General features: G+C 41.2%; 3 protein-coding genes across 4 annotated transcripts; all 3 read left to right on the top strand.

Moving 5' to 3' along the window:
• Positions 1-527: 527 nt before the first annotated feature.
• On the top strand, positions 528-11,584 carry LOC308105447 (5-hydroxytryptamine receptor 3C-like). 2 transcript variants are annotated; one of them, XM_080456175.1, is made up of 12 exons: positions 528-762; positions 1,638-1,853; positions 3,833-3,993; positions 4,122-4,166; positions 4,998-5,107; positions 6,894-7,060; positions 7,207-7,361; positions 7,472-7,682; positions 7,806-7,949; positions 8,479-8,573; positions 9,286-9,480; positions 10,726-11,584. In XM_080456175.1, the coding sequence occupies exons 1-12, from the start codon at positions 708-710 to the stop codon at positions 10,756-10,758; spliced, it is 1,587 nt and encodes a 528-aa protein (XP_080312301.1). In that variant the 5' UTR covers positions 528-707; the 3' UTR covers positions 10,759-11,584. The 2 variants fall into 2 exon arrangements, with proteins under 2 accessions (XP_080312301.1, XP_080312300.1); XM_080456174.1 differs by having other exon boundaries at positions 9,286-11,584.
• A 3,734-nt stretch (positions 11,585-15,318) lies between these two features.
• Positions 15,319-19,405, top strand: LOC308104375 (5-hydroxytryptamine receptor 3E-like; the record flags this gene model as incomplete). The annotated part of the gene is made up of 4 exons (XM_080454787.1): positions 15,319-15,517; positions 17,131-17,291; positions 17,981-18,025; positions 19,217-19,405. 4 exons carry the CDS (start codon positions 15,319-15,321, stop codon positions 19,403-19,405), a joined length of 594 nt encoding a protein of 197 aa, XP_080310913.1.
• Positions 19,406-19,550: 145 nt separating this feature from the next.
• LOC308105450 (5-hydroxytryptamine receptor 3A-like) lies at positions 19,551-21,729 on the top strand. The gene is made up of 6 exons (XM_080456178.1): positions 19,551-19,649; positions 19,882-20,036; positions 20,349-20,559; positions 20,676-20,837; positions 21,136-21,224; positions 21,428-21,729. Exons 1-6 carry the CDS (start codon positions 19,559-19,561, stop codon positions 21,653-21,655), a joined length of 936 nt encoding a protein of 311 aa, XP_080312304.1. The 5' UTR covers positions 19,551-19,558; the 3' UTR covers positions 21,656-21,729.
• The last annotated feature ends 3,195 nt before the right edge of the window (positions 21,730-24,924 follow it).

Genomic DNA, 24,924 nt, shown 5'->3' with positions numbered 1-24,924 from the left:
TTGTGTTTCATATTAAAAAAAAGTTTTACTTGGTCTGCACTTTTTTCCCTCTACACCTAAACCTCTTTGCCAAAAATAGCCGATCTACAAGCTCACAACGTCTCGCAGCGCGAGGCGTTGTGAACTTGTAGATCTGCTATTTTTGGCTAATGTTTTCCTCAGGAACCGGATTCCAGGGTTCAAGTGGTTAATGTAAGAAAAAAAACATATCACACAATGATTTGGCGGCCCCCCTGTAGTAACTCTGAGGACCCCCTAGGGGTCCCGGACCCCCTGTTGAATACCCCTGGTCCCTGGACTAGGCTATTTCTACATTTTAGGATGTCCGTGTAGCTCGGTTTCTGGTGAGCGGTGCCGGTCTTGCACTTACCGCTGAGCCCATTAAGGCAGTGAGTGACCTTTGCTATGTTTATTATGCTATGATTAAAATGACTGATATGAATCCTGCCCTGCCCTCTCCTCTATCGTGAATCAGAGCTGGGACCAGAAACTGTTGATTTGTAAACACAGTAACACAGTTACGTGTCGGTTTAGAGGAGGAACATACTCATCTCTCCACACACACACACACACACACACACACACACACACACACACACACACACACACACACACACACACACACACACACACACACACACACACACACACACACACACACACACACACACACACACACACACACACACACACACACACACACAGTCATGCTCACACAAGTTATAATGCTTGTTCATATCATGCTCCTGCTCATCTTCACAGGTAAGATATATTTATGACTAACATGTACTGAACATGTTAATTTATGTGTTGAATGTATTTATGCATGCTAAAACAATTTCCCAAATATAGTATTATGTTCTTTTTTTTATTAACCATCTTTGCATTTGTTTATTAACCGTGAATCTAAATTGTATGTCAGTGAAAACAGCTTTAACCACTCTTTATATCATTTATATACTTAGTAAACTTTGCCGGGGTGAGCTCTGTACTTTTCCACCTCAAATCTCTTTGCAGAAATTGCCGGACTATACGTAGATCGGCTATTTTAGCTGAATGTGCATCCCAGCAGAGGGATGCCAGGGTTCAAGTGGTTAATTAGTTATGAAGCTCCTGTCGTCAATGTGTTTTAGCTACAATAACAAAAACACTTCCAGTTTAACATGGTCTGCTTTGTTCAGAGGGAAACCTGTTCTTCATGAATTCCACCACGTTTTGGATAGTGTTTAACCACATGAATCATGAGCGTACTTTTTCTGGGTGGTGAACATTCTGCGAAAATAGCAGATCTACAAGCTCACGGTGGGCCCTAATGCGAGCCACATATTTAGTGTACTGTATCCTGTATAGAGGGGGAAAGGAAGGGACCTAGTATAGACCCCTGTGGCACTCCAATCAACTAAGTTTAAAACACAGCTGGATAGAAATGTATTCATTTTTTTCCCTTTCCTTTTTGGTTTATGCTGGCCTTGATTTTAATATTAATGTAAAGTGAAATAACTCACATATAGTAGTACTTCATTCCAACATCCTTCATATTCTTAGCATTCACATGTTCCTCTTCTAGTCAAAATGTAAAAAAAAAAGGCAAAATTGTAGCCAGCTATCCACACTAAACCAAATGTTCCTTGTGCCAGGCTCAGCTGATTCATTAACTGCAGCACCCATACCAACCGTGATGCCAACCCAGACCTCACCCACTGACCTGATGCCAACCCAGACCTCACCCATACCAACCGTGATGCCAACTCAGACTCCACCCACTGACCTGATGCCAACCCAGACCTCACCCATACCAACTGTGATGCCAACCCAGACCTCACCCACTGACCTGATGTCCACTGCAGGAGGAGGTGAATAGAATTGAGTTGAATGACAGTCAAAAGGAAATTCATATATTGGGGGGAAAAACAATCCTGTCCCTTTAATATGAAACATAAAGGTCTTCAAACACCCAGGACAAATACACAATATGAAAATGTGTCAATATTTCGCTTCAAACTACTATTATAGTTGATGAGTCATTTATACAGGTTGATGCCTTTATTTGTGGTGACAAAAATGTACTCAACATAAACACACATGACAAATCTGCTCTTTTGTCCAGCTGTAGTGGAAATGTCTGCAGCCCCTGTGCATGCCCCCCACCAAACCCATAGGCTTTACATAGTGGTGGACAGTGTGGCCCCCCTCCTGTAGTAGCCTATCAAAATGCTGCTGGGGGTCCCTGGAACAACAAATACATATCTAAAAACATTTTCTAAATCCTAACAGTATGTTGCTATGTCGGTGGTGCTCCAACTTTTCCATGTTAAGGACCCCCAAAATGATATGTATTTGGCCGTGGACCCCCATCTCAAAATATTTAATTCCAGTGACCCCCAGAAGCAAAGATTTGAGTTACAAATGCTTGCTTTAAACAATATGTATTCAAAGATTTGCACAAATGTTCATGATTTTTCAAAAATAGCAGATCTACAAGCTCATAGCGTAGCACTCAAACGGGGTGGGCAGCAGTCCAATCATAGCGCCGCCTCTGCACCATGGTGATTGTAAAAGTTGTTTAGGTGGAAAGCGGTGGAAAGCATTGCTGAATTGTGTCACATGGGCTAGCGGAACGTGAGGCTGGGGTTCCTGCTATTGTTAGCTTGATATCGTCCTGGACCCCAGCCAGCGTTCTGCCAGCAGAGGCTTGTTTGAACAGTAATCAAGAGCACGGGCGGACTACGTTATCAGATGCTGGGGGTCAGGTGTCGGTGACCCTGGACGTGTGCCCCCATTGTCTTTATTAAAAACCATGAGGAACTACAGTGCCCACAACAGTCCCAAAATAAAGAGGCTTTAGGTGAACGGTCAACAAAAAAGTCAACAAACGAAAAAAGAAAACGTTGAACACATGATACATGCTGATTGGCTCATTCATACAAGAGGATGATTTGATTCGCTGTAAAAATCAACCTCGTTTCGGAAAAAAAAAAAGCTTTACCGTTGCGTGTTGATGTACTCGTGACACAAACATCAGTTCAAGTTCATTCATGTACATTAATCGCACTCTGTTAGTTGATGTAACCCCCCAGCAGGCAACTGCAAAGAAGAGGGCTCTTCTGTCAGGTGGCTTAGCGAAATTACCGCTACGAAGCAGATAAAAGCGGGATTTTTTTCATGAGGGTTCTTTGTGACCTACTGATGGATTCTAGCCTAGGAGCCAAAACATATATATAATCGAATAAAACAAAATAATTTAAAAAAAAAACAGGCGACTCACTTTTTGGCCTATAACTTTTGAACCGTTTTCCCCCTCTTTTTCCTCTGGACCAAAGACAGAGTGTGTGCTGATTTGTGTGAGTTATGGACAAAATCTGAATGAGTAGTAGCAAAATATGTATTTTGAAGATAACGCAAAAAAATCAAAATCTTGAAAGGGGCGGGGCATTTATGTGAAGTTGTGTCATGATCCAAGGAATCCAGGGAAGGTTGGCATGACCTGGACGGTTCAAAAGCTATAGGCCAAAATGTGAATGGCCTGTTTTTTTATTTGATCAGTAGGTCCTAAAGGTCCTAAAGAAGCCTCATGCAAAATGTGGCGCTTGTATCCGCTTCGTAGCGGTAATGTTAAAAGACTAGCATTGAGCCACTGGACTAATAGGGAGTCTCTGTCTAATATATAATCATATCTGCCAATGCCAAAGCTCTTGCATAATGGCCTCTCAATGACCACAGCTAATGGATATTTGTCCCTACTGTGTGGTGCATGGATTTGAAGACTTATAGTTTTAGGAGCTTTTAACAAATACTTCCTCTCATTCATGGTGGTTCTACTCTGTTTCTGCAGCTGGTGTTTCCTCTGAGAAGGGCTGTAGTTACCGTGATGTTTTAACCCACCTGGACTTCATAAACGACACTCTGCTGTACAAAGCAGCACGACCCGTTCTGCACCACAGAAGACCCACCCAGGTGAACTTGAACGTCGCCGTTGAAGCTATTTTAGGCGTGGTAAGTGATGAACGTCGTGTGCATGCTTTATGTGTTTTCTCACTGTTTTCATTTGCATTATCTGTGTATGCTATTTTCAATTAGGAGCTGTGATTGTTGGCTGGAACACTGTTTATGTTTATTCACAGGTTGAGAAAGAGCAGAAATTAATTTCACGCCTCTATATTCAAATGGTGAGTTCTTGATTACATACGTATATAACACAATATGAATGACTGTTTCATTGTACTGACCTGCTGGTGAAGTCAATGTGGATTACATTCATAGACTGTATAAAAAGAATGGACAGCGTCACGCCATTGGTTTCTACAGACCGAAAATGAAGCCGATTGTTCAGCTGTGTGCAATCCGCCATCTTTCAATATCGCGTCATATCCTTTGCAACCGGAAATGAATGCTATTGGTTGGGTAGCTTGTCAATCAAGAGCGGGGGGCGGGGAATGAATGCTATTGGTTGTGTAGCTTGTCAATCAAATCATCCCGCCCCTCCTAGAGCATAACCTACTTTATCGTCAAGTTTAAAATAAATAGGACCATAGTTTACCAAAACGCATATCATGATGATTGAAGGGAGACTTTAAACTAGCGACTGGAAGCATATAGTATTTATGACAATTTTTATTAAGGGAAGAAAATCTAGTCTAAAGTTTGTCAAAAACCCATCCGCTTACAATGAGATAAATTCTTTCTGACACCAGCAGGGGTAAAACAGCGAAACTACAGGCCATTCATATGAACTGTCTCTTCCGTATTGGCGTCTATGTAAAAAATCTCAGGCTGGCCCCTTGATACATTACTCTTAATTATTATTTGGGGGTTCTGACCCATCTAATATTGGAGTTTCTGCATACCGACCACTAGGGGGCCAGCCCAACTTGTTTACAATGTTTTTTTTAGACCTTTATGCCTATACTTAACACCATGCCAGACATTTAAAGTGCACTAATCTTTATGAATTTCCTCCCAAGCTATGATTTTTGTTTGTAATTGTACTTCTACTGCAGAAATGGATAAATGAGTTCATATCCTGGGATCCCTCCAAGTTCTGTGGAATTCAGCGTGTTTCTGTACCCAGTGAATGGCTGTGGAAACCTGATATCACCATCGATGAGAGGTGGGAATATGACATAATTATGATGATATATGTTTATTGTCTCCGCCAGGCCGAAGGCATGGCGAGAGAGTATATTTTACCCCCTGTCCGTCCGTCCGTGTGTCCGTGTGTGTGTGTGTGTCCGTGTGTGTGTCCGTGTGTGTGTGTGTGTCCGTCTGTCACCAGCTAATCTCCGGCACCGTTGGCCCGGTCACTCCGAAACTGTGCACACACAATCCCTGGATGCCAATTCAGAACTTCTGCCCCAAATATTTCACATGGCCCTGTTATAGCGCCACCAGGAGGCCGATTTGTGCAAAACCCATTTTTTTATATTACTCCTACAAATTGTATCCAAACGTCATGCAAATCAGTACACAGTATCTCTATAGTCATGTGATCAACACGGATCTGTCCGATTTCCCATATTCCATCCTCATTGCCTAAGGTTGGCTTCCAAAGTTTGAACAAAAAGCCTCAAAGTATACACACAGCTTGCGATTTCCATGAAATTTCACACGCACATTCCCACTAGGCCGAGGAAGAAATGCCACCCTTCTCACATTGGCCTGTTATAGCGCCACCACAGCAGGTCTAATTTAGTAAAACACATTTTTGGAACAAAATGCCTCAAATCATGAATGCAGTGTCAATGCAAGAATAAATGGCACGGTTGGCACCCTTTTCACATTGGCCTATTATAGCGCCACCAGGAGGCCAGAATAACGTACCTGACCTGGCGGAGACCTGTGCTCCGAGGAGCACTTTTTCTAGTTATTCATCTTTCAGCATGATTACAGATGTTTAAAAAGACAGTTTTCTTTAAAAACAATGAATTATTTTGCAGATTACAATGCAAAACTTTAAAATTAAAAAAATGCAATTGCCTATCTAAAAATCAAATAACCTAAAACACAAATCTAAAATTCACTATCATTTAAGAGTCTGTACATGTATGGGATTGGGATATGGGCCAAAAAAATAGTTAAAAGGACGGATGCGCGTTGTCTCAAGCGGACTTGAGCCACGTGAGGCACCGGCGAGCGAACCGTAAGGCGAGCAAGTCGCCGTGCCGAGCGGACATAATCATAAATCATATCCCCCCTAGTCAACATGTGACATATTTGCCGGGCCCTTCCAGTCAACGTTTGACTTCTTGGGATGTCCGTCCCAAGAAGCCAACCGTTTGACTCCTTGGGATGTAGTTATTTTATGGCTCATTCATCGCTTAACATCACAAACTGCTGTAGTTGGATTGTACAGCTCACACAGATATCGTTACCAGTCAGCAGACGTTACCATTGCTAAAGCAAAAGCATTAGCTTTAGCTCCGTTGTGACAACCAGCTTCATTGAGGGGGTCTTACTCTCTCTTTTCCCGGTGTTTCGCCCAGGTGGACGTGATTTTGAGGTTAGATTCAGGCAAAGTTTCTGTCAAGTTAGGGTTTTCAGAACGGTGCACCCGATACACGTGAACTGTGAACTATTCTTCTGATGAGTGCTCGGCTCTCTCTTTTTCAACCCCTCCTTTCCCCCCCCTCTAAACCAAATCAAATCAATCTCTCTCAAAATAGCTCATCTATAAGGATTGCATATCAATAATGTCTGTGCAACTAATGTTACACATAACAAATGTAAATGTTCTTTAGATACCTGTAAAGCTCTCTCTCTCTCTGTGTGTGTGTGTGTGTGTGTGTGTGTGTGTGTGTGTGTGTGTGTGTGTGTGTGTGTGTGTGTGTGTGCGTGCGTGCGTGCGTGCGTGCGTGCGTGCGTGCGTGCGTGCGTGCGTGCGTGCGTGCGTTTTCCAGGTTGGAGGATAACAATGCACTAAACCCCTATGTTCGCCTTTACTCTGATGGGAGAGTCATTGTTAAGAATGAGGAAATGGTCGTCAGCACCTGTAGGATGAATGTCTACAAGTTCCCCTTCGACACTCAGTCCTGCAACCTCACGTTTGCCTCTGGGATATACAAAGGTGAGGGAGTCTACTATTTGTTTTTATATGTGTGTTGTGTGGGTGCGTGTGGTAGAGGTGGGTGATCAAATGTTGTATCTTATCTGGTTCATTTGACTGCCCGGAGTCTGTAATTACCTCTGTGTTTCCTTCTGTTTCTTTACCAGCTGAAGAACTGGAGCTCAAAGCAGCCTATAGCTCAGGTTTCACCAGAATACGATCCATGAGGGTGATGTGGGGCGAGTATGAGTGGGAGTTTGAAAACTTTACATACATGAAACTCAACGAGACCATCTACAAACACCAGCAGATTGTCTACACTGTAGGTATTGTTCATACAGGGGTGGATATATTTTTCTACATTTAAATACAAACTGCTACAGTTGCATTTCTGAACCGACTCTAGGCTGACCTTCTAACATCTCCTCCTAGATCACTATGAAGAGGAAGGCCGTCCTCTACATTGTCAACTTCCTGTTGCCCGTTTTGTTCTTCTTGTGTCTAGACATGGCGTCTTTCCTGATGTCGGATAGCAGTGGAGAGAAGCTGGGCTTCAAGATCACCGTGCTGCTGGCCGTCACAGTTTTACAACTCATTCTCAACGACATCCTGCCCGCCACGTCCAACACAATGCCAATCATAGGTAACACTCATGGGATACGTTTGTATCTCTGTTGGATTATCATTTATATTATACACAGTATGAGTGGATAATAATGTATTTAGAAGTCATGGTTACATTCATCAAATTGTGTCGTGCTCACAGCGATGTACTGCATGGGGACTTTTTCTCTGATGCTGCTAAGTCTGTTGGAGACGGTTGTGGTGACGTATCTGTTGGCAAAAGACTCTGTCCTCCAGAAGACAGCGACAGACGAAGACCACAACCTGAAGGAGGACAAGGCCAAAGGTGAGACATTGCTTTAGAGGCCACGGCCTATGTGACATGTGTTATCAATTCAAGTGGAAATACTGAACTTACCGCTCCCATTAGTGACGGTGCAGGGCGTGAGATGCTTCTAGAAGAATCAGGGATGGGCATGACGATCTAAATTTGAATACTGACTAATTAAATGTCGCTAATTCCAAGTTTCAAACTATAAGTAATTATCTAACTAGTTATTCAACTTGGACGGTGGCGTTCTGAATCGATATAGAACTTTGTACATATAATTCAAAAAATGGATATGTGGGTTAATAATGCACATCCGGAATTGGTTACTTCAACTTTATGTTGCAAGTATAAAGACAGTAACATTGTATGGTTGGTGGTTAATGGTTAATAAGGGCTTGCAGAACTCTATGCTAGCCTTGTCCATCTTATTTCATGTCTTAAACTCTAGCGTCAATCATGTTCTAAATTCTCATCCATGAACATTGTGGATCATATTAATTCTGAATGTGGTATACTCATCAATCCTCTGTACGTCTCATTTCAGAGAAGAGAAGCAAGAGGGGTCTGTGCTTTTACAATGTCCATGGCAATGATGGTGAAAGAGACACAATGCATGAGCTTCAGAGTGTGGCTGAAGAGGTTAGCATTATGTCACCATTGCAGTGGTGTAAAGTAACTAAGTACATTTACTTAAGTACTGTACTTAAGTACAATTTTGAGGTATCTGCACTTTACTTGAGTATTTCCAATTTCCAATACTTTTACTTCTACTCCACTACATCTCAGAGGCAAATATTGTACTTTTACTCCACTACAATTATTTGAAAACTTTAGTTACTAGTTACTTTTCAGATGTAAATTATGATATTATGAAACATACATTAACCACTTTAACCCTATTTTATACCTAAGCTATTTGAAAATAGCCGATATACAAGCTCACAACGCGTCGCAGCGCGACACGTTGTGAGCTTGTAGATCTGCTATTTTCAAATATTTTAGTACTTTTACTTTAAGTAAATTTTGATACCAATGCTTTTGTACTTTTACTCAAGTAAATTTTGAATTCCGGACTTTTACTTGTAACAGAGTACTTCTAAATAGCAGTATTGATACTTTTACTTAAGTAAAATATTTGAGTACTTTTTCCACCACTGCACCATTGTATATGTACGCATTACCATGTATGTAATGTGTATGTAAAATAATATGCACTGTAATAAATGAATAATTATACTTAATCCATGACTTCCAAACTGTAGTTTGGAACTGTGTATCCCTCAAAGCATTGTCCCAAAACGATAATCTAAATACTCTAATCTAATCTAATCTAATCTAATCTGTGTTTCAGGACAATGGTCTCAAAGGGGAATCTCATGGATTCCAGGTGATCCTGGATGAGTTGAGAGATCTAGAGAAGAACCTGCATTTGTTCTTTAAGAGCACGGAAGATGGAGGCAGGCCTGGTTACTGGACCCGCATCGCCACAAGAATCAACAAAGTTTTCTCCATTGTCTACGTAACAACTGTCATCGTGTTTCTGGCCGTCATCTTTAAAGGGCCATTTCACCCCTGGAAGAAGTTTTCGGTCTTTTAATGAAGTTTAGGAGTCAAGAAACAAGATCCTGGGTTTTTTTTGTGAATAATCTGTGTTTTTAGATATCTAGTAATCTTCGCAATATTCGTGACGTTATTTGCGTCATGAGAGATTGGTCTCATTCCTTTCCGCACTACATGTCTCGGCGTGTCTCAGTCAGACCATCTCAAAAGACAGCCCCAATGGGGTGTCCGTAACACTTTGTTCAACCTTCTTTCACCACTCGGCCACTCCCATTAGCTGCGGCCAGCGGCCCTTGCAGAGTGTGGCATTACTTTACCTGAGTTATCTTCTGATAGTTGTACTTGAATGTTGACATGAAATAATAATCCTGTGTAGTGTTTCATAAGCGCAAGCTTGAAAAAAAAAATACAGCGTGGAGTAGCAGCGCTGGTAAACAAACACCGTCACGAAAGGCTAGGATCATAATACCAAGGATGTGACAGTGATGTCAATACTATGCGACACGGAAGTGAAGCTGCATGAAGATACTAAGGATGTCCCAGTGATATGACATCACTAACGAATCCTTGGACATAATGTAACTAGATGAACGTTTGCGAGGACAGCCAGTGTTGCCAGATATTGTGAGAGAAATAAGCAGCCAGGTCTATGAAAACAAGCCCAAAAGAAAAATAACTATGCCAAGAGCACTTTACCTAGACATGGGATATTATATATTTGAAAATTGCTGATCTACAAGCTCACAACGCTTCGCAACCCATTGTGAGCTTGTAGATCTGCTATTTACAAAAAAATCTTGAGGGGGAAAAAGTCCAAAATGTGGATTTTTTTTTTTTTTTTGCAAAATATTTTTATTTGCTTTTCAAAATGTGGAATATTTTTGACACATATTTGTTAGGGGCTCCCTGCCACAAATTATAATTTCAGATGGGGGTCTGTGGAAAAATACATGAACATGTTTGAGAACCACTGGTTTAAACAGCAATCAAAACATTTGGAAACAAGCCCAAATATCAACTACATTTTAGAAAGAAGCCGCTTATAATAAGCAGACATGGCGACACTGGCATGCTGTTTGGATGTTATTGTTGGAGATCACACCCACATGGAACCTCCCCTGCCACAAGGCACCAAAGCATTCTGGGAGTTGAAGTTATAGGCAGTGATACGCTGTGGTCCCCCCTGTGGTCCCCCCTGTGGTCACCCTTGGAACTTCTTCCAGGGGTGAAGTGCTCCTTTAATGAATGGAGTCCTGAATTCTAAAACAAGACAACATGCTGCAGCTATTGTTGATTTCCTTCTCTTTTAAATGTTAAACATCCTTAAAGGGGAATACCACTCATTTTCAACATTGAACCATATCATAATATACCTTATAGCTGTTGTGTGGAAATAAGAAAAAAGTCCCCCCCCCCCCCTCCCCCCTTCTGTGTTGCCTAGAACTGGATAATCGATTGTTGGGGTCATGTGATCAGTGACATACGGAAGGTGTACTCTTTGACCCGCCCTCTAGGCTGCTGCATTCACTAGAATGGTGAATCTCACTTCCAGCTGAAACAGTGCAAATTAGTAGTTTATAATGACATAATGGTTATATATCACATTTTACAAGACATTGTACTTGTAGATAATAGAAAGAAATTGGCTGGAAGTCTTAACTTTACATTCAAGTCGCACAGTTTCAGCTGGAAGTGAAATCACCATTCTAGTGAATGTAGCAGCATAGATAATAACAACAACAACAACAACAACAACAGAATAATGATAGAAATCGAAAAAATATTTAAAGAAAAGAAAGATAGTGCACAAAAATAGCAAAACAATAATAAAATAGAGCATCATCAAATATAAATGTGCATAAAAACTTGCTATATTGTAAACACCAACAGCACTGTTTCCCAGTAGCTGCCATCTAACTGTGTGTTCTTCACAGTATATTCTATATACAGCAGATTAGGTATGTGCAGTTCAAGCATAATAGTGCAAGAAAGGGACGGATGGGTTAGTCATCTAACTGACTAGTGTGGTCAGTCTTATGTGGTTTATCCACTGTGGATGCCTGTATCTTCTGTCTCACTGTCAGCTACAATAAAACAAACGTTGTTTTGCTGTTATTTAGCCATCAGCCTGGTTTCTGCAATTGAGTCCAGTATTCAGCCTGTGTGGTGCTTGTGTGGTGGTGATTTTACAGTTTATAGATGTTTTGTAAAGGTGGAGTAGAAAGAGAATGTACATGTTTACAGTTAGTTGTATGTGATAAATACTTAGGTTGGATCAGCAGGATAGGCAACGACACATGCCTGGGTAATATCACAAGGTATTTAGCCACTTAAAGTGTTCTACATTTGGAAAAATATATAGCTTCTCCTTTTGGATTTAATTTGTTAATAATAAGGGCGAAACAATGAGAAAATCTAAATATCAAGACATGCCTGTATTCATAGTGAAAATAGCCGATCTACGAGCTCACACTGCATCGCATCACGATAGCCAGATTCCAAACCCGAAAATCTCGGCCACTCGCTCACTCCCACTCGGTCACTCCGACTCCAAACCGGATGTGCTAAATTCCAATTACTCAGTTGCTTCTTGGAGGAGGCGAGTGGAGTCGAGTGGAGGAGCCGAGGCGGCTCTCTATTTCCGCATTTAGCGAGTGTACATCAAGTGTAGGCTCGACCACTCTCCACAGCTCCTCCGCGGCAGACTTCCGCATCACGTGTAGACGTTTTTTTTGTTTTTTCCCTTCTGCCGTGACGTATACATGGTCCTCCTCCACATGTGGCCACACAAACAATGCTTGAAACCCGAAACCATACCCCGAAAACACCGGCTCCCCCCCCCCTCGCCCCCGCCGATCACTCGTTGCCCATCTCACACACACACACACACACACACACACACACACACACACACACACACACACACACACACACACACACACACAGTGTAAATTAACTGAAAAGACGCAACAAGCCACTGGCTTTATTGCTTTGTATGATATAAAGTATAATACAATTATATACATTGTAATTTATTGTGCACACTTATACTGTCTCAAAAGCTGATAGTTCATTTCTCTCCGTGCATGCCTCAATGCAGTGCATGGACTACTATAAATCACTGTGACAAAGATTATGTTTAAAATAATGTATTGTATTTATATATAGACTGAATATAGGGTGACTATATTCTGAATTCCCCAAAAAGAGGACACTTTACGCTATTAATTTAACTATAGCCGTACTCATTCAATTCTGAACCGATTCTTAAATTTTAAAATTCTCTATTTGCTGTGAAGGGTCTTCTTTCATGTCTATCAGTCATGATTTATTTCGCTATCAAACAATATCAAGCAAAATCACAAAATCGTCTGAGTTTTTTTCTTTTTTTTTCGTCCCAGAAGTGGGGAGGATATCACCCAAGCTCTCAAAACCCCGGACATTTGAAGGATTTTATAAAACCCCCCAGACAGCCCCCCAAAAGAGTATATGTCCGGATAAAAGAGGACGTATGGCCACCCTGCATGAATGATGTAATTCAGAGTCAGACATACTCTGTAATATACGGTGGCTGTTATACGCAGCAGTGCCGTGCGGGACTGCTGCGGGGGGTGGGGGGTCTGGGGACTGTACGAGCAAAAAGAGGGACAGGTCAGGATTTAATTCATAAATGTAAGTTTGCTCATCCTGGCGCTTCGTTCACTATTTCAGGAATAAATGGCTTTGCACAAAATGTTAACTATAAAGATAACAATGTGGCCATCCACATTGATGAATTGTCTATTCTATTCTGTATTATTCTATACCTGCATATTATTCTATGCATGTATATTTTCATCCACGGCTCTGGTCCAGCTGTTTGAGACGTCATAAGTGATCGCGGAATTTGCCGTCGCTTTGAAATGACGCGCTAAGTGCAGTCCAATCCTTTGAAGCCAGCTGGTCGGCCACTCGTCCTCGCAAATAATCCTCGGCTCCTCGCAGGGGCGGGGCTTAGGCGCGAGTGGAGGAAGCGAGGAGAGTGAGCGAGTGACCGAGCTTTGGGGAATGGAATCTGGCTGATGCTAATAGATCGCATATTTTAGAAAATGAACTTAACTATTTTGATCTGCGCTCCTCTGAGCGCAGATCTCCTTCTGGCCTGGCCTACCCAGGGCCCGCATAATTTGGAAGGCAATTATAGTCAGTTGAACTGGAATATGAAAAATCTGAGTGATACATAGCTCACATGACTTCAAAGATAATGTGTACAGATTTGTGTGAAAACGCAAAATGGTGGAAAATCTATAGTCTGGGACAAATGGCCGTGGCCTACAGCAGTGGTTCCCAAATTGGGGGTCCCCGAATTATTTTGGGGGGTCCCCAGATCTGTGCAACATTGTTCTCACTCAACAGTAAACAAACCAACATAGAGTTTTAGTGTAGGGTATCTGCACATTTCTAAATGTTCAATTTAGTGACTTTTAAGTCATTAAATTGTTGAAAATAGCCGATCTACAAGCTCACAACGCCTCACAGTGCGAGGCGTTGTGAGCTTGCTTGTAAGTCGGCTAATTTCACAATATTTATCTGTGGAACCGAGTCAAACTAAATGTAATGCCTACAATTCAGGGTGGGGGGGTCCCCAGTTCAAATATGATTATTTTGAGGGGTCGCGGCCTGAAAAGTTTGGGAACCCTTGGCCTACACTACAGTATATGGGGAGTTGCGTCATGATCCAAGGAATCCAGGCCAGGGAGAAAAAAAGATCTGGATTGTGTGACGCAAACTTTGGAAGCCTTTGAAAGGAGCGGGAAAAAAAAACATAAAACCCAGGCCTGGCAGGGATAATTAGGGAGTTAAAATGTCACAGTAGCTCACAATTACTGTAGCTTACCATTATGCCCATTAAGGAAGTGACCTCTGTTATCACAAGTTTATTACACTGACCGTGATTGAAATGATGACTGATACTGTATGTATTTTGGCATGCCCTCCTCTATTGTGAACCAGTGCTGGGACTAGAAAAACTGTTGATTTATAAAAGCAGAGCAACAGTTACATGTAGGCCAGAGGAGAAACACACACTCATCACTCAACACACACGCACACTTATATACTCACACACGTTACACAATGTTTGTTCATTTCATTTTCCTGCTCATCTTCACAGGTAAGACTATGTTATGAGTAACAATGTAGTTATGCACTGTCTTGTGAATTTTTGTCCTGTGTTTATTTTGTATTGCATGCTAAAACACTTTCCAAAACATAAGTGATGTCTAGCTTTGTCAAATCAACCACCTTTTTTATGTTCTGTATATTCTGTGAATTCATGGATATTGTTTTGTTTTTGTCTCATTCCTAAGCCAACATTTTGATGACCAGCGGACCGGTTTAGGCAGAGGTTCCGGACCGGTAGGAGAGACAAAGGAGACTCTTTGTGTCTCCTACCGGAACCGCTGCTCATCAAATTATTGGCTTAGGAATGAGACGAAAATATCCTTGAATTCAAGTCGTCTTGAATTCATGGGGTGACTAATCGATAGACAAAAATACATTTTAGGGGTGAACTATCCCTTTAAACCCTCTACACATTTGGGAAATGTAGAGGGCTAAACCAAATTGGTTTGCCTGAAAATATCCGATCTACAATATCTCACACATCTAGTACTCAATCCTTCCAACGTTCTCCATATTCCGAAGAATGTTTTGCTCCTTTTTTTTGGTCATAATGTAATCAAATCAGGCTACATTGTAGCCAGCTATGTATCCATACTAAACTAAACTGTCCCTAATGCCAGGCTCAGCAGATTCATTAACTGCAGCACCCATGCCAACCGTGATGCCAAGCCAGACCCTACCCACTGACCTGATGCCAACACAGAGCCTACCCACTGACCTGATGCCAAGCCAGACCCCACCCACTGACCTGATGCCAAGCCAGACCCCACCCACTGACCTGACACCAAGCCAGACCCCACCCACTGACCTGATGCCAACCCACCACAGCCCACCCACTGATCTGATGCCAACTGAAGGAGGTGGGTAGAATTGTGTTGAATGACAGTCAACATTAATTCATACGATGGAGGGAAAAAGCATGCTCTCTAGCTACCTATCCCTTTAATTTGAACCGTGGTGGGAAAAGTACTCACATGTTTTACTTACGTAAAAGTATCAATAATGCAACATAGACATACTCTGTATTAAAAGTCCGGAATTCAAATGCCCTTTTGTACTAAAGTACAAAAGTATTGGTATCATAATGTACTCTGCACTATGCAGAATGTCCCATTTCAAGTTTTCAAATGTATCCATCTACAAGCTTGTAGATCAGCTATTTTCAAATGGCCGAAATGTATATAGGGCTTAAGTGGTTAATGCACCGGGGGCGTGATGAATAAACAACACAAAAATGTGACAGCAAATATTTCGTACCAAATATACCTCGGTACAGTATATGCGGTGGTAATCACTAGACTTTCAGTCCCAATGTCATGGGTTCAAATCTCACTGCGGATACATTTTCTTCTCAGATAAGGAGAGGTTAAAGTTAGGATTTAAGGTTAGGATTTAAGGCATAGTTATGTGAGGTTAGGGTTTAGCTTAGGGTAGTTTTAATGAGGTTAGGGGTTAGCTTAGGGTAGTTTGCAAAAGAAGTTGAACACAAGGAAGAACAAGGCAGAGCTGCCAGTCAATCACAGCGATTACTGGCCAATCAGTGTGCTCAGTTATGAGAGGAAAGGAGAGCATGCAGGGATGGGGTCTCACACTGCCACCTAGTGGCCAAACTGTTACACTTTTGGTGTGAACCCAAATACATTAGAATAGCAATAACAGTGTGTTTAAAAGGACAAATACAACTAAGATTACTGTCAGAACACCCAAACATGAGACAAAAACAGAAATCCTGCTCACTGTCTTCACTCAAAAGAAACATTGTATTTGTATTAAAACTGTAAGCTTAGACAGTGTGCAGTGTTTATTAGTTCCTGAATTGCAGTCACCTGTAAGTGCTCTTTTAGGTCACAGGCTCTTCAACAGGGAGTCCCTGTCTTGTATCATTGTTTCTGCCAACATGCACACTCTTAGAATACATAATGGCCTTTCCAGTGGTGGAAAAGGTACTGAAATGTTTTACTCAAGTAAAAGTATCAATTGCACAATCTAGAAATACTCAGAAACAGTAAAAAAAGAAAAAGAAAAGTTGAAGTCTTGCATTTAAAATGTACTTGAGTAAAAGGTTGAGTATGCTTGAAGTAACAAAAGTAAAAGACACATTGTGAGCTTGTAGATCGGCTGTTTTCAAATAGCCGATAAGGCTAAAGTGGTTAATGCATGTTTTGTAATAATAATACAAAGTCACTGGTAACTAGAGTTTTAAAATAATTTTAGTGAAGTAAAAGTTTGCCTTTGAGATGTAGTGGAGTAGAAGTAAAAGTTTAGAAAAATGGAAATACTCCAGTAAAGCAAAAGTACCTCAAAAGTGTACTTAAGTACAGTACTTGAGTAAATGTACTTAGTTACTTTCCACCATTGGGCCTCTCCATGGCCACAGGGAATGGATATTTTCCCCGATGTGGTGCATGGATTTGCAGCTTTCTTTTTACAAATACTTCCTCTCATTCCTAGCGGTTCTACTCTGTTTCTGCAGCTGGTGTTTCCTCTGAGAAGGGCTGTAGTTACCGTGATGTTTTAACTCACCTGGACTTGATAAACGACACTCTGCTGTACAAAGCAACACGACCCGTTCTGCACCACAGAAGACCCACCGAGGTGCACTTGAACGTCGCTGTTGAAGCTATTTTAGACGTGGTAAGTGAACATCGTGTGTTCAAGGCACTTCTGCCCCGTTGACAGTGAATACAGAAGACAGTGATGTCAGAGAGAATAATTGCTATGCCACACAGCACAAGGTGTACACAAAAAAGAAACCTAGTCCCACAGGGCTCTGTACTTCATGTTCAGCTCATTTCCCCCCTTTACACCAGCATATCTTTGCCAAAAACAGTCACATAATGTGGACACTAGTGTTCACGTGGTTAACTGACTGGGCAAAGAGGGAGGTCCTGATATAGATATGTTTGTTTGAGTGTGGTTCTCTATATGTATCGTTATCTACAGTATAGGCTACTGTATGCGCATGTGTGCATGCAAAATGATTTATTTGATTTGCACAACGGTTTATATATACATATGCATAACATGATATTTTTTTCCATGGGAAAGCTGACAGTATTAGTTGTTGTGCCGGTGAGGTAAGAAACCCCAGGGGGGCTTATGCGAGTACCTCACCGTTTACATTGTGTATAATTAGATTTATTTAATATTTACAAAAAAAATAACTAAAAACAAAACAGATACAAATGTCTGTATCTATAAACATAGGATAAATGCATTATGTGTTGCCTCATAATTGTTATTTGCATCTGCTTATATCTGTGTATGCTATATTCAGTTGTGATTGTTGGCTGGACAATACTCATAATAATGTTCATTCACAGGTTGAGAAAGAGCAGAAATTAATTTCACGCATCTTTATTCAAACGGTGAGTTGGTATTACATACATATATAATAATGACTGTTCCATACTGACTTGTTGGTGAAGTCAAGTATCTTCTCTTTATAAGGACAATGATATTGCTCTTACCTGATTTATCTTCTACCTGTCCAACATATCTAAATGTTTAGTGGGTTTCAAGATTGAAAAGGTGAATGCTTTGTTTGGGGCTTTACTAAGAGAGGAAAGTGGTTTGTTTTGGCCTTATGTTGACAGTCAGGGTTCCTTGTTTCCTTCACGACATCTGACAATATTGGTGATAATCTGTCCTGCTCTCTTCCTGGTCCTGGAGCTATAAAACGACACCTGTCTGACAACAGCTCAGCTTTCAACACCATAGTCCCAGTAAAGCTTGACATAAAGTCCACAGACCTCAGGCTGCACCCAACAGTGTGCGACTGAATACTAGCCTTCCTGATGAACCGCTTCCAGGTGGTTCGTATGGGCAACATCACATCTGACCCCCTGACCCTGGGGTTTGTGGATGAAGACCTCTAATTTGAACCAAATATTAGGTGTTGTCTGGTTATGTACAACCTCAAACACCACACGTTGTGCCTGAGCACTGCAACTTTTCAACATAAACCGAGTTATCCTCTAAAAACGAGATAAAACATTGAAAAGCGCGTCTCTTAACCGCTCTAGCCATGGTGAATACAGTGTATTGCTACTTCTACCGGCTCCACCGGAAGCACCGCCCACAAGTTCCCTAGGAAACTCATGAATAGGTTTAAGTACAGACTCGATGTGCCTAGATAACAGCTGTTTCTGACTAGATCCTACAGAAGAATGCATTTGGTCTTTGAAATGGAGCCCAGTAGTTGCTAAATCTGCCCTGCATAGAAGTTGGAAAGCAGTGGAAAGCATTAGTGTATTGTGTCACACGGGCTACTGTAGTGGGTCGTGAGGCTGGGGTTCCTGCTATTGTTATTAAGAAGCTTAACATGTTGGGCCCTGGCCAGTGTTCTGCCAGCAGCGGCGTGTGTTCACAGTAATCAAGAGCACGGTCAGATTGGGGGTGAGGTCTTGGTGACCCGGAACGTTTCCCCCCCATTGTCTTTATTTAAAAAACTATGAGGAACCACAGTAACCGCAGCGCCCAGGTCACTAAATTCACCTGATTATTAGTCCGGGGCACCAACATGTTTCAGAAAATACACCTCTGTGTTTCCGCTGCAGAAATGGACAAATGAGTTCATATCCTGGGATCCCTCAGAGTTCTGTGGAATCCAGCGTGTCTCTGTGCCCAGTGAGTGGCTGTGGCAACCTGACATCACCATCGATGAGAGGTGGGAATACACATGTGTACATGCTGTATGCACACTCGTGTTGGTTGAAACGTTTACTTATTCTCGAAATGAGCATTGAGGTTCACAGTCATTTGCTGTGTGTGTGTGCGTGTGCGTGTGTGTGCGTGTGCGTGCGTGCACGCGTGTGTGTTCCAGGTTAGAGGACAATGCTGCTCTAAGCCCCTATGTCCGCCTTTACTCTGATGGGAGAGTCTTTATTAGGAATACGGAAATGATCGTCAGCACCTGCAGGATGAACGTCTACAAGTTCCCCTTCGACACTCAGTCCTGCAACCTCACGTTTGCCTCTGGGATATACAAAGGTGAGGGAGTCTACTATTTGTTTTTATGTGTGTGTGTGTGTGTGTGTGTGTGTGTGTGTGTGTGTGTGTGTGTGTGTGTGTGTGTGTGTGTGTGTGTGTGTGTGTGTGTGTGTGTGTGTGTGTGCATGTGTGCGTGTGTGCGTGTGCGATAGAGGTGTGTGATCAAATGATGTATCTTTATGTTCATTCTGAGTCTGGATTACCTCTCTGTCTCTTTCGGTTCCTTTACCAGCTGAAGAACTGGAGCTCAAAGCAACCTATGACACAAACTTCACCAGAATAAGGTCCATGAGGGTGATGTGGGGCGAGTATGAGTGGGAGTTTGAGAACTTTACATACATCAAAGTCAACGAGACCATCTACAAACACCAGCAGATTGTCTACACTGTAGGTATTGTTCATAAAGGCCAAGATGTTTTCTACTATTGTTATTAAGAAGCTTAATATGTTGGGCCCCGGCCAGTGTATTACCAGCATTTACCATTTGAGTACATATGGATGGATTATGGAATTCAGGTACAGTATGTATTCAGATGGTAAATATGAATTACTACAAATTTGAGTCAAATTAAATTAATTTCCCTCACAACCGTGAACATAATGCTGCCTTTTAGAATTCCAATTTTCTTTTTTTGATGGCCCTCGGGCCGTATGTTGCCCATGTGTGCTCTAGGCTGACCTTCTGACATCTCCTCCTAGATCACTATGAAGAGGAAGGCCGTCCTCTACATTGTCAACTTCCTGTTGCCCGTCTTGTTCTTCCTGTGTCTAGACATGGCGTCTTTCCTGATCTCAGATAGCGGTGGAGAGAAGCTGAGCTTCAAGGTCACCGTGCTGCTGGCCGTAACAGTTTTACAACTCATTCTCAACGACATTCTGCCCGCCACGTCCAACAGAATGCCAATCATAGGTAATATTCATGGGATACGTTTTTATCTCTGTTGGATTATCATTCATATACAGTATGAGTGGATAATAATGTATTTTGAAGCCATGGTTATTAATCAAATTGTGTCCTGCTCACAGCGATGTACTGCATGGGGACTTTTTCTCTGATGCTGCTAAGTCTGTTGGAGACGGTTGTGGTGACATATCTGTTGGAAAAAGACTCTGTCCTCCAGAAGACAGAGACAGACAAAGACCACAACGAGAAGGAGGACAAGGCCAAAGGCTGCAGCTGTGACAGAGGTGAGACATTCTCTTATCCAGAGTGACTTACGAAGTACAAGATCAATTGATTGCTTCCATGTGTACCTTGAAGGAAGGATAGTTGGAATGGGAGCCACCAGGGTTGACTATTTTCAAATAGCCTATGTATAAAAAAGGGCTTAAGTGGTTAAAGTACGTTTTATAATACTAGACCATACCCGGTGAAGTGCGCAGGCGAAAGTAGTGGCAAACGTTGGATTTTTTCAACCATGAATATTGTGAATCATATGAACTCATAATGTGGTTTAATTATCAACTTCTGTATGTGTCATTTCAGAGAAGACAAGCAAGGGGAGCTTTTACAATGTCCCTGATAATGATGGTGAAAGAGAGACGATGCATGAGCTTCAGAGTGTGGCTGAAGAGGTTAGCATTATGTCACCATTGTATATGTACGCTTCACCATGTATGTAATGTGTTTGTAGAATAATACTGTATGCACTGTAATTAATCCATGACTTCCAAACTTTGGTTGGAACTGTGTCTCCCTCAAATCATTGTCTCAAAACGAGAATCTAAATAATCTAATCTAATCTAAATAATATAATCTGGTCCAATGTGTGTTTCAGGACAATGGTCTCAAAGGGGAATCTCATGGATTTCGGGTGATCCTTGATGAGTTGAGAGATCTGGAGAAGAACCTGCATTTGTTCTTTAAGAGCAAGGAAGATGGAGGCAGGCCTGGTTACTGGACCAGAATGGCCACAAGAATCAACAAAGCATTCTCCATTTTCTATGTAACAACAGTCATCGTGTTTCTGATCATCGTCTTTAGAGAATGGAGTCCTGAATACTAAAACAAGACAAAATGCTGCAGCTATTTGTTGATTTGCTTCACTGTTGAATGGTAAACATCCTTAAAGTACCATTCACACTGAGCTTCTATAACTATAAAGATAACTATAACTATATCGTTCACCATTGTATTTTTTTTATAGTCGGTGTGAACTCTGCCATCCACTTGACTTAGTTAGAACGATTTTTAAAACCATATTTTTATGGTTATAGTTATAGTGCTCAGTGGGAATGGCCCTTAACTGTATAAAAAGGTTGAACGGTTTACTGTTGTAAGCAAATGTCTGGATGCTGTTGATGTAAATGCAGCTACATATAGACGTTTAAATGCTAAATTCTATATGCAAAGAAGGCAGATGAATATGAAAATGTATCAGTCATTAACAAGAAGAAAGTACAAGCTCAGTACAAGCTCATAGCGCGGCACTGAGTGCCACGCTATGAGCTTGTAGATCTGCTATTTTGAACGTCACTAGCATAGACTCCCATTGTGAGAATGCAATGCGGAAGTTCTCTTTCTATCTCAATGAGGAAGTTCCAATGTTTGGAACTAGAGGAGGCAACATCCTGCTTTGCTGTGAGATCAAAGCGTGACGCAGCTCTCTCTCTCTATATTGCTGGTTCAGCCCATCACAGGAGCCAATCAGCAGTCTGGTTCCCCCTAAAAGTTAGCCACTCACACTCAGTCACCATTCACACCAGCTGCAGTGGTGGAAAAAGCACTCAAATTCTTTACTTAAGTAAAAGTACCAATACTGCAATATAAAAATACTCTGTACAAGTAAAAGTCCAGAATAAAACATTTACTTGAGTAAAAGTACAAAAGTATTGGCATCAAAATGTACCAAAAGTAAAAGTACTAAATATTTGAAAATAGCCGATCTACAAGCTCACAACGCGTCGCGATGCGACGCGTTGTGAGCTTGTATATCTGCTATTTTCAAATAGCCTAGGTTAAAGTGGTTAATGTATGTTTCATTATATCATAATTTATATCTGAAAAGTAACTAGTAACTAAAGTTTTCAAATAATTGTAGTGGAGTAAAAGTACAATATTTGCCTCTGAGATGTAGTGGAGTAGAAGTAAAAGTATTGGAAATTGGAAATACTCAAGTAAAGTACAAATACCTCAAAATTGTACTTACTGTAAGTACAGTACTTAAGTAAATGTACTTAGTTGCTTTCCACCACTGACCAGCTGGGACTCAAGCGGTCACTCCTCACCACTCATTCACGCACACGCACAAGCACACGCACACGCACACGCACACGCGCGCACACACACACACACACACACACACACACACACACACACACACCAATGAGGGAAGGAACATACTGTATACAGGGCTACACCACACAGGAAAAATACACATTATGATCCTATGGTCATAACAATGAGTCTTTTGTCTCACTGTCAGCAACAATAAAACAAACTTTGTTTTGCTAATATTTAGCCGTCAGCCTGGTTTCTAAAATTAACTCCTTCACTCAGCCTGTGTGATGGTGATTTCATGTTTTTTTTAAAAATAAGTGTTTGTGATAGTAAATTTTTTTAATCCCCTTTTCTCCCCAATTTAGTCATAATGCCAAGTATTTCCTCTCCGTACTCGTGTGTGTTGTTACTGCTGTTGTATCCTACTGACTCACCTGCCAGTGAGTCCCACCGCGAGGACGTATACACACATGGGCAACTGGCGGCCCGGGGGCCACATGAGGCCCCCCACCTTCACTTAGTGCGGCCCACAGGTTAATATGGGAATACTGATATATTATTGATTTCAGCTGTTATGATTCCAAACATGACCCGCTTTAATTACTTCAGTCTATATTAGTAGCTTAATGACTAGTATTAAAATGCTATGGTCTTTTTTATGTCCAATGTATTTGTATTTAAGTTCATAAAGTTAACATAAGTATAACTACATGCATTTGAAATTAAATAAAAATGTAACTTTTCAGGGTTCCAATTCAAAAACAGCAAAAAAATTAATGGATTTACAAAAGTCAATTTGTACGTGTGTGTCTGTCTCTGTTAGTTCTATGTGCAGAGTGTTGCTGAAGATGAGCACTGCTGCTCAGCTACTTCCCTGGGTAAATAAAGAACAAAAAAACAAACAAACCCAAAAAAAACAATACGGTTTGACCTCAAACAGTCACATTCAAACACAATTATATTGTTTGTCCTCAAACAGTCACCACCAAACACAATATTTGAGTAAGCGCGTGTGTCATGGTCATGTCATGGTCCAGAGACGTTTAACATAGTTGATATCACAAGGTACAGCTCCTTGTCTGAACATATGATTGTCATCATTGTATCATTGTGTTTATGATATAATCTAGAACAGTTGGTTGCCACTTAGTACTTAGTCCATGAGCCAGACAAGATTTCATTATCAAATGAGTGGGCAAAACCATATCTCTATTAAATTGTTTATACGGTCAATATAAGTAAATTATATTGACCTCCACAGGAGCAGCGTTTTCATATTTATCACACATTTTGTTATTTTCACCTACAGTATATACATGATAGGTGAATAGGATGAAAACAATTAAGAAATAGTTATCACCATGAAACTTCCCCAGCTGATTACTAACATGAAGACAATGATTTATTGTATTATAAGTTTTCTGAAATTGTATATTTGAATATTCAAATTAGGCATTATATAGGAATGCATATATTCTGGGACACATCAGGGGCCAGGCACAGCAAATTCAGTCCTCTATTCCTGAGTCAGTCAAGTCTGCCTCTGTGATAAACAGGTCCTCTTTTTTCTATAGACATTAGGAACATGTTGGTTCTCAGCACATACTTTCAAATTGGGGATATTTACAAGACTTATTTTCAAATGATTCGATTTGTGTGTTTACCTTGCCTTATTTTTATTAGCCTGCATTAAAACATCATACTGTAAACCTAACACCACCACAGCATTAACACAACACCATCTAGGACGAATACAGTTTAACAATTTATTTATGTCCACACACAGGGAAAGCATACAGGGACACAAATATTTTAGGTGCAGTAAAGGTTACATTCACAAACTCATGGATATGACCTCATGATACAACAACACGCATGTCACTCAGCACTCCAAGTAGCGGCGGCTCCGCCACATATGGCAGCAGAGACAGCACAATACTTTGCCAGCCTTTCTGCCTCGTCTTTGGGCATCCCAAGTTGTTCGAAACCCTCCAACAACCAATCCGTGGTTATGTCCTAGGCTGGTTTACCAGAGGAAACAAAGTTCTTAGTCTT

This window comes from Gymnoscopelus braueri (assembly GCF_963280865.1).
Source record: "Gymnoscopelus braueri genome assembly, chromosome: 17".
Lineage (NCBI taxonomy): Eukaryota > Metazoa > Chordata > Actinopteri > Myctophiformes > Myctophidae > Gymnoscopelus > Gymnoscopelus braueri.
This window is presented reverse-complemented; position numbering and strand designations above follow the sequence as displayed.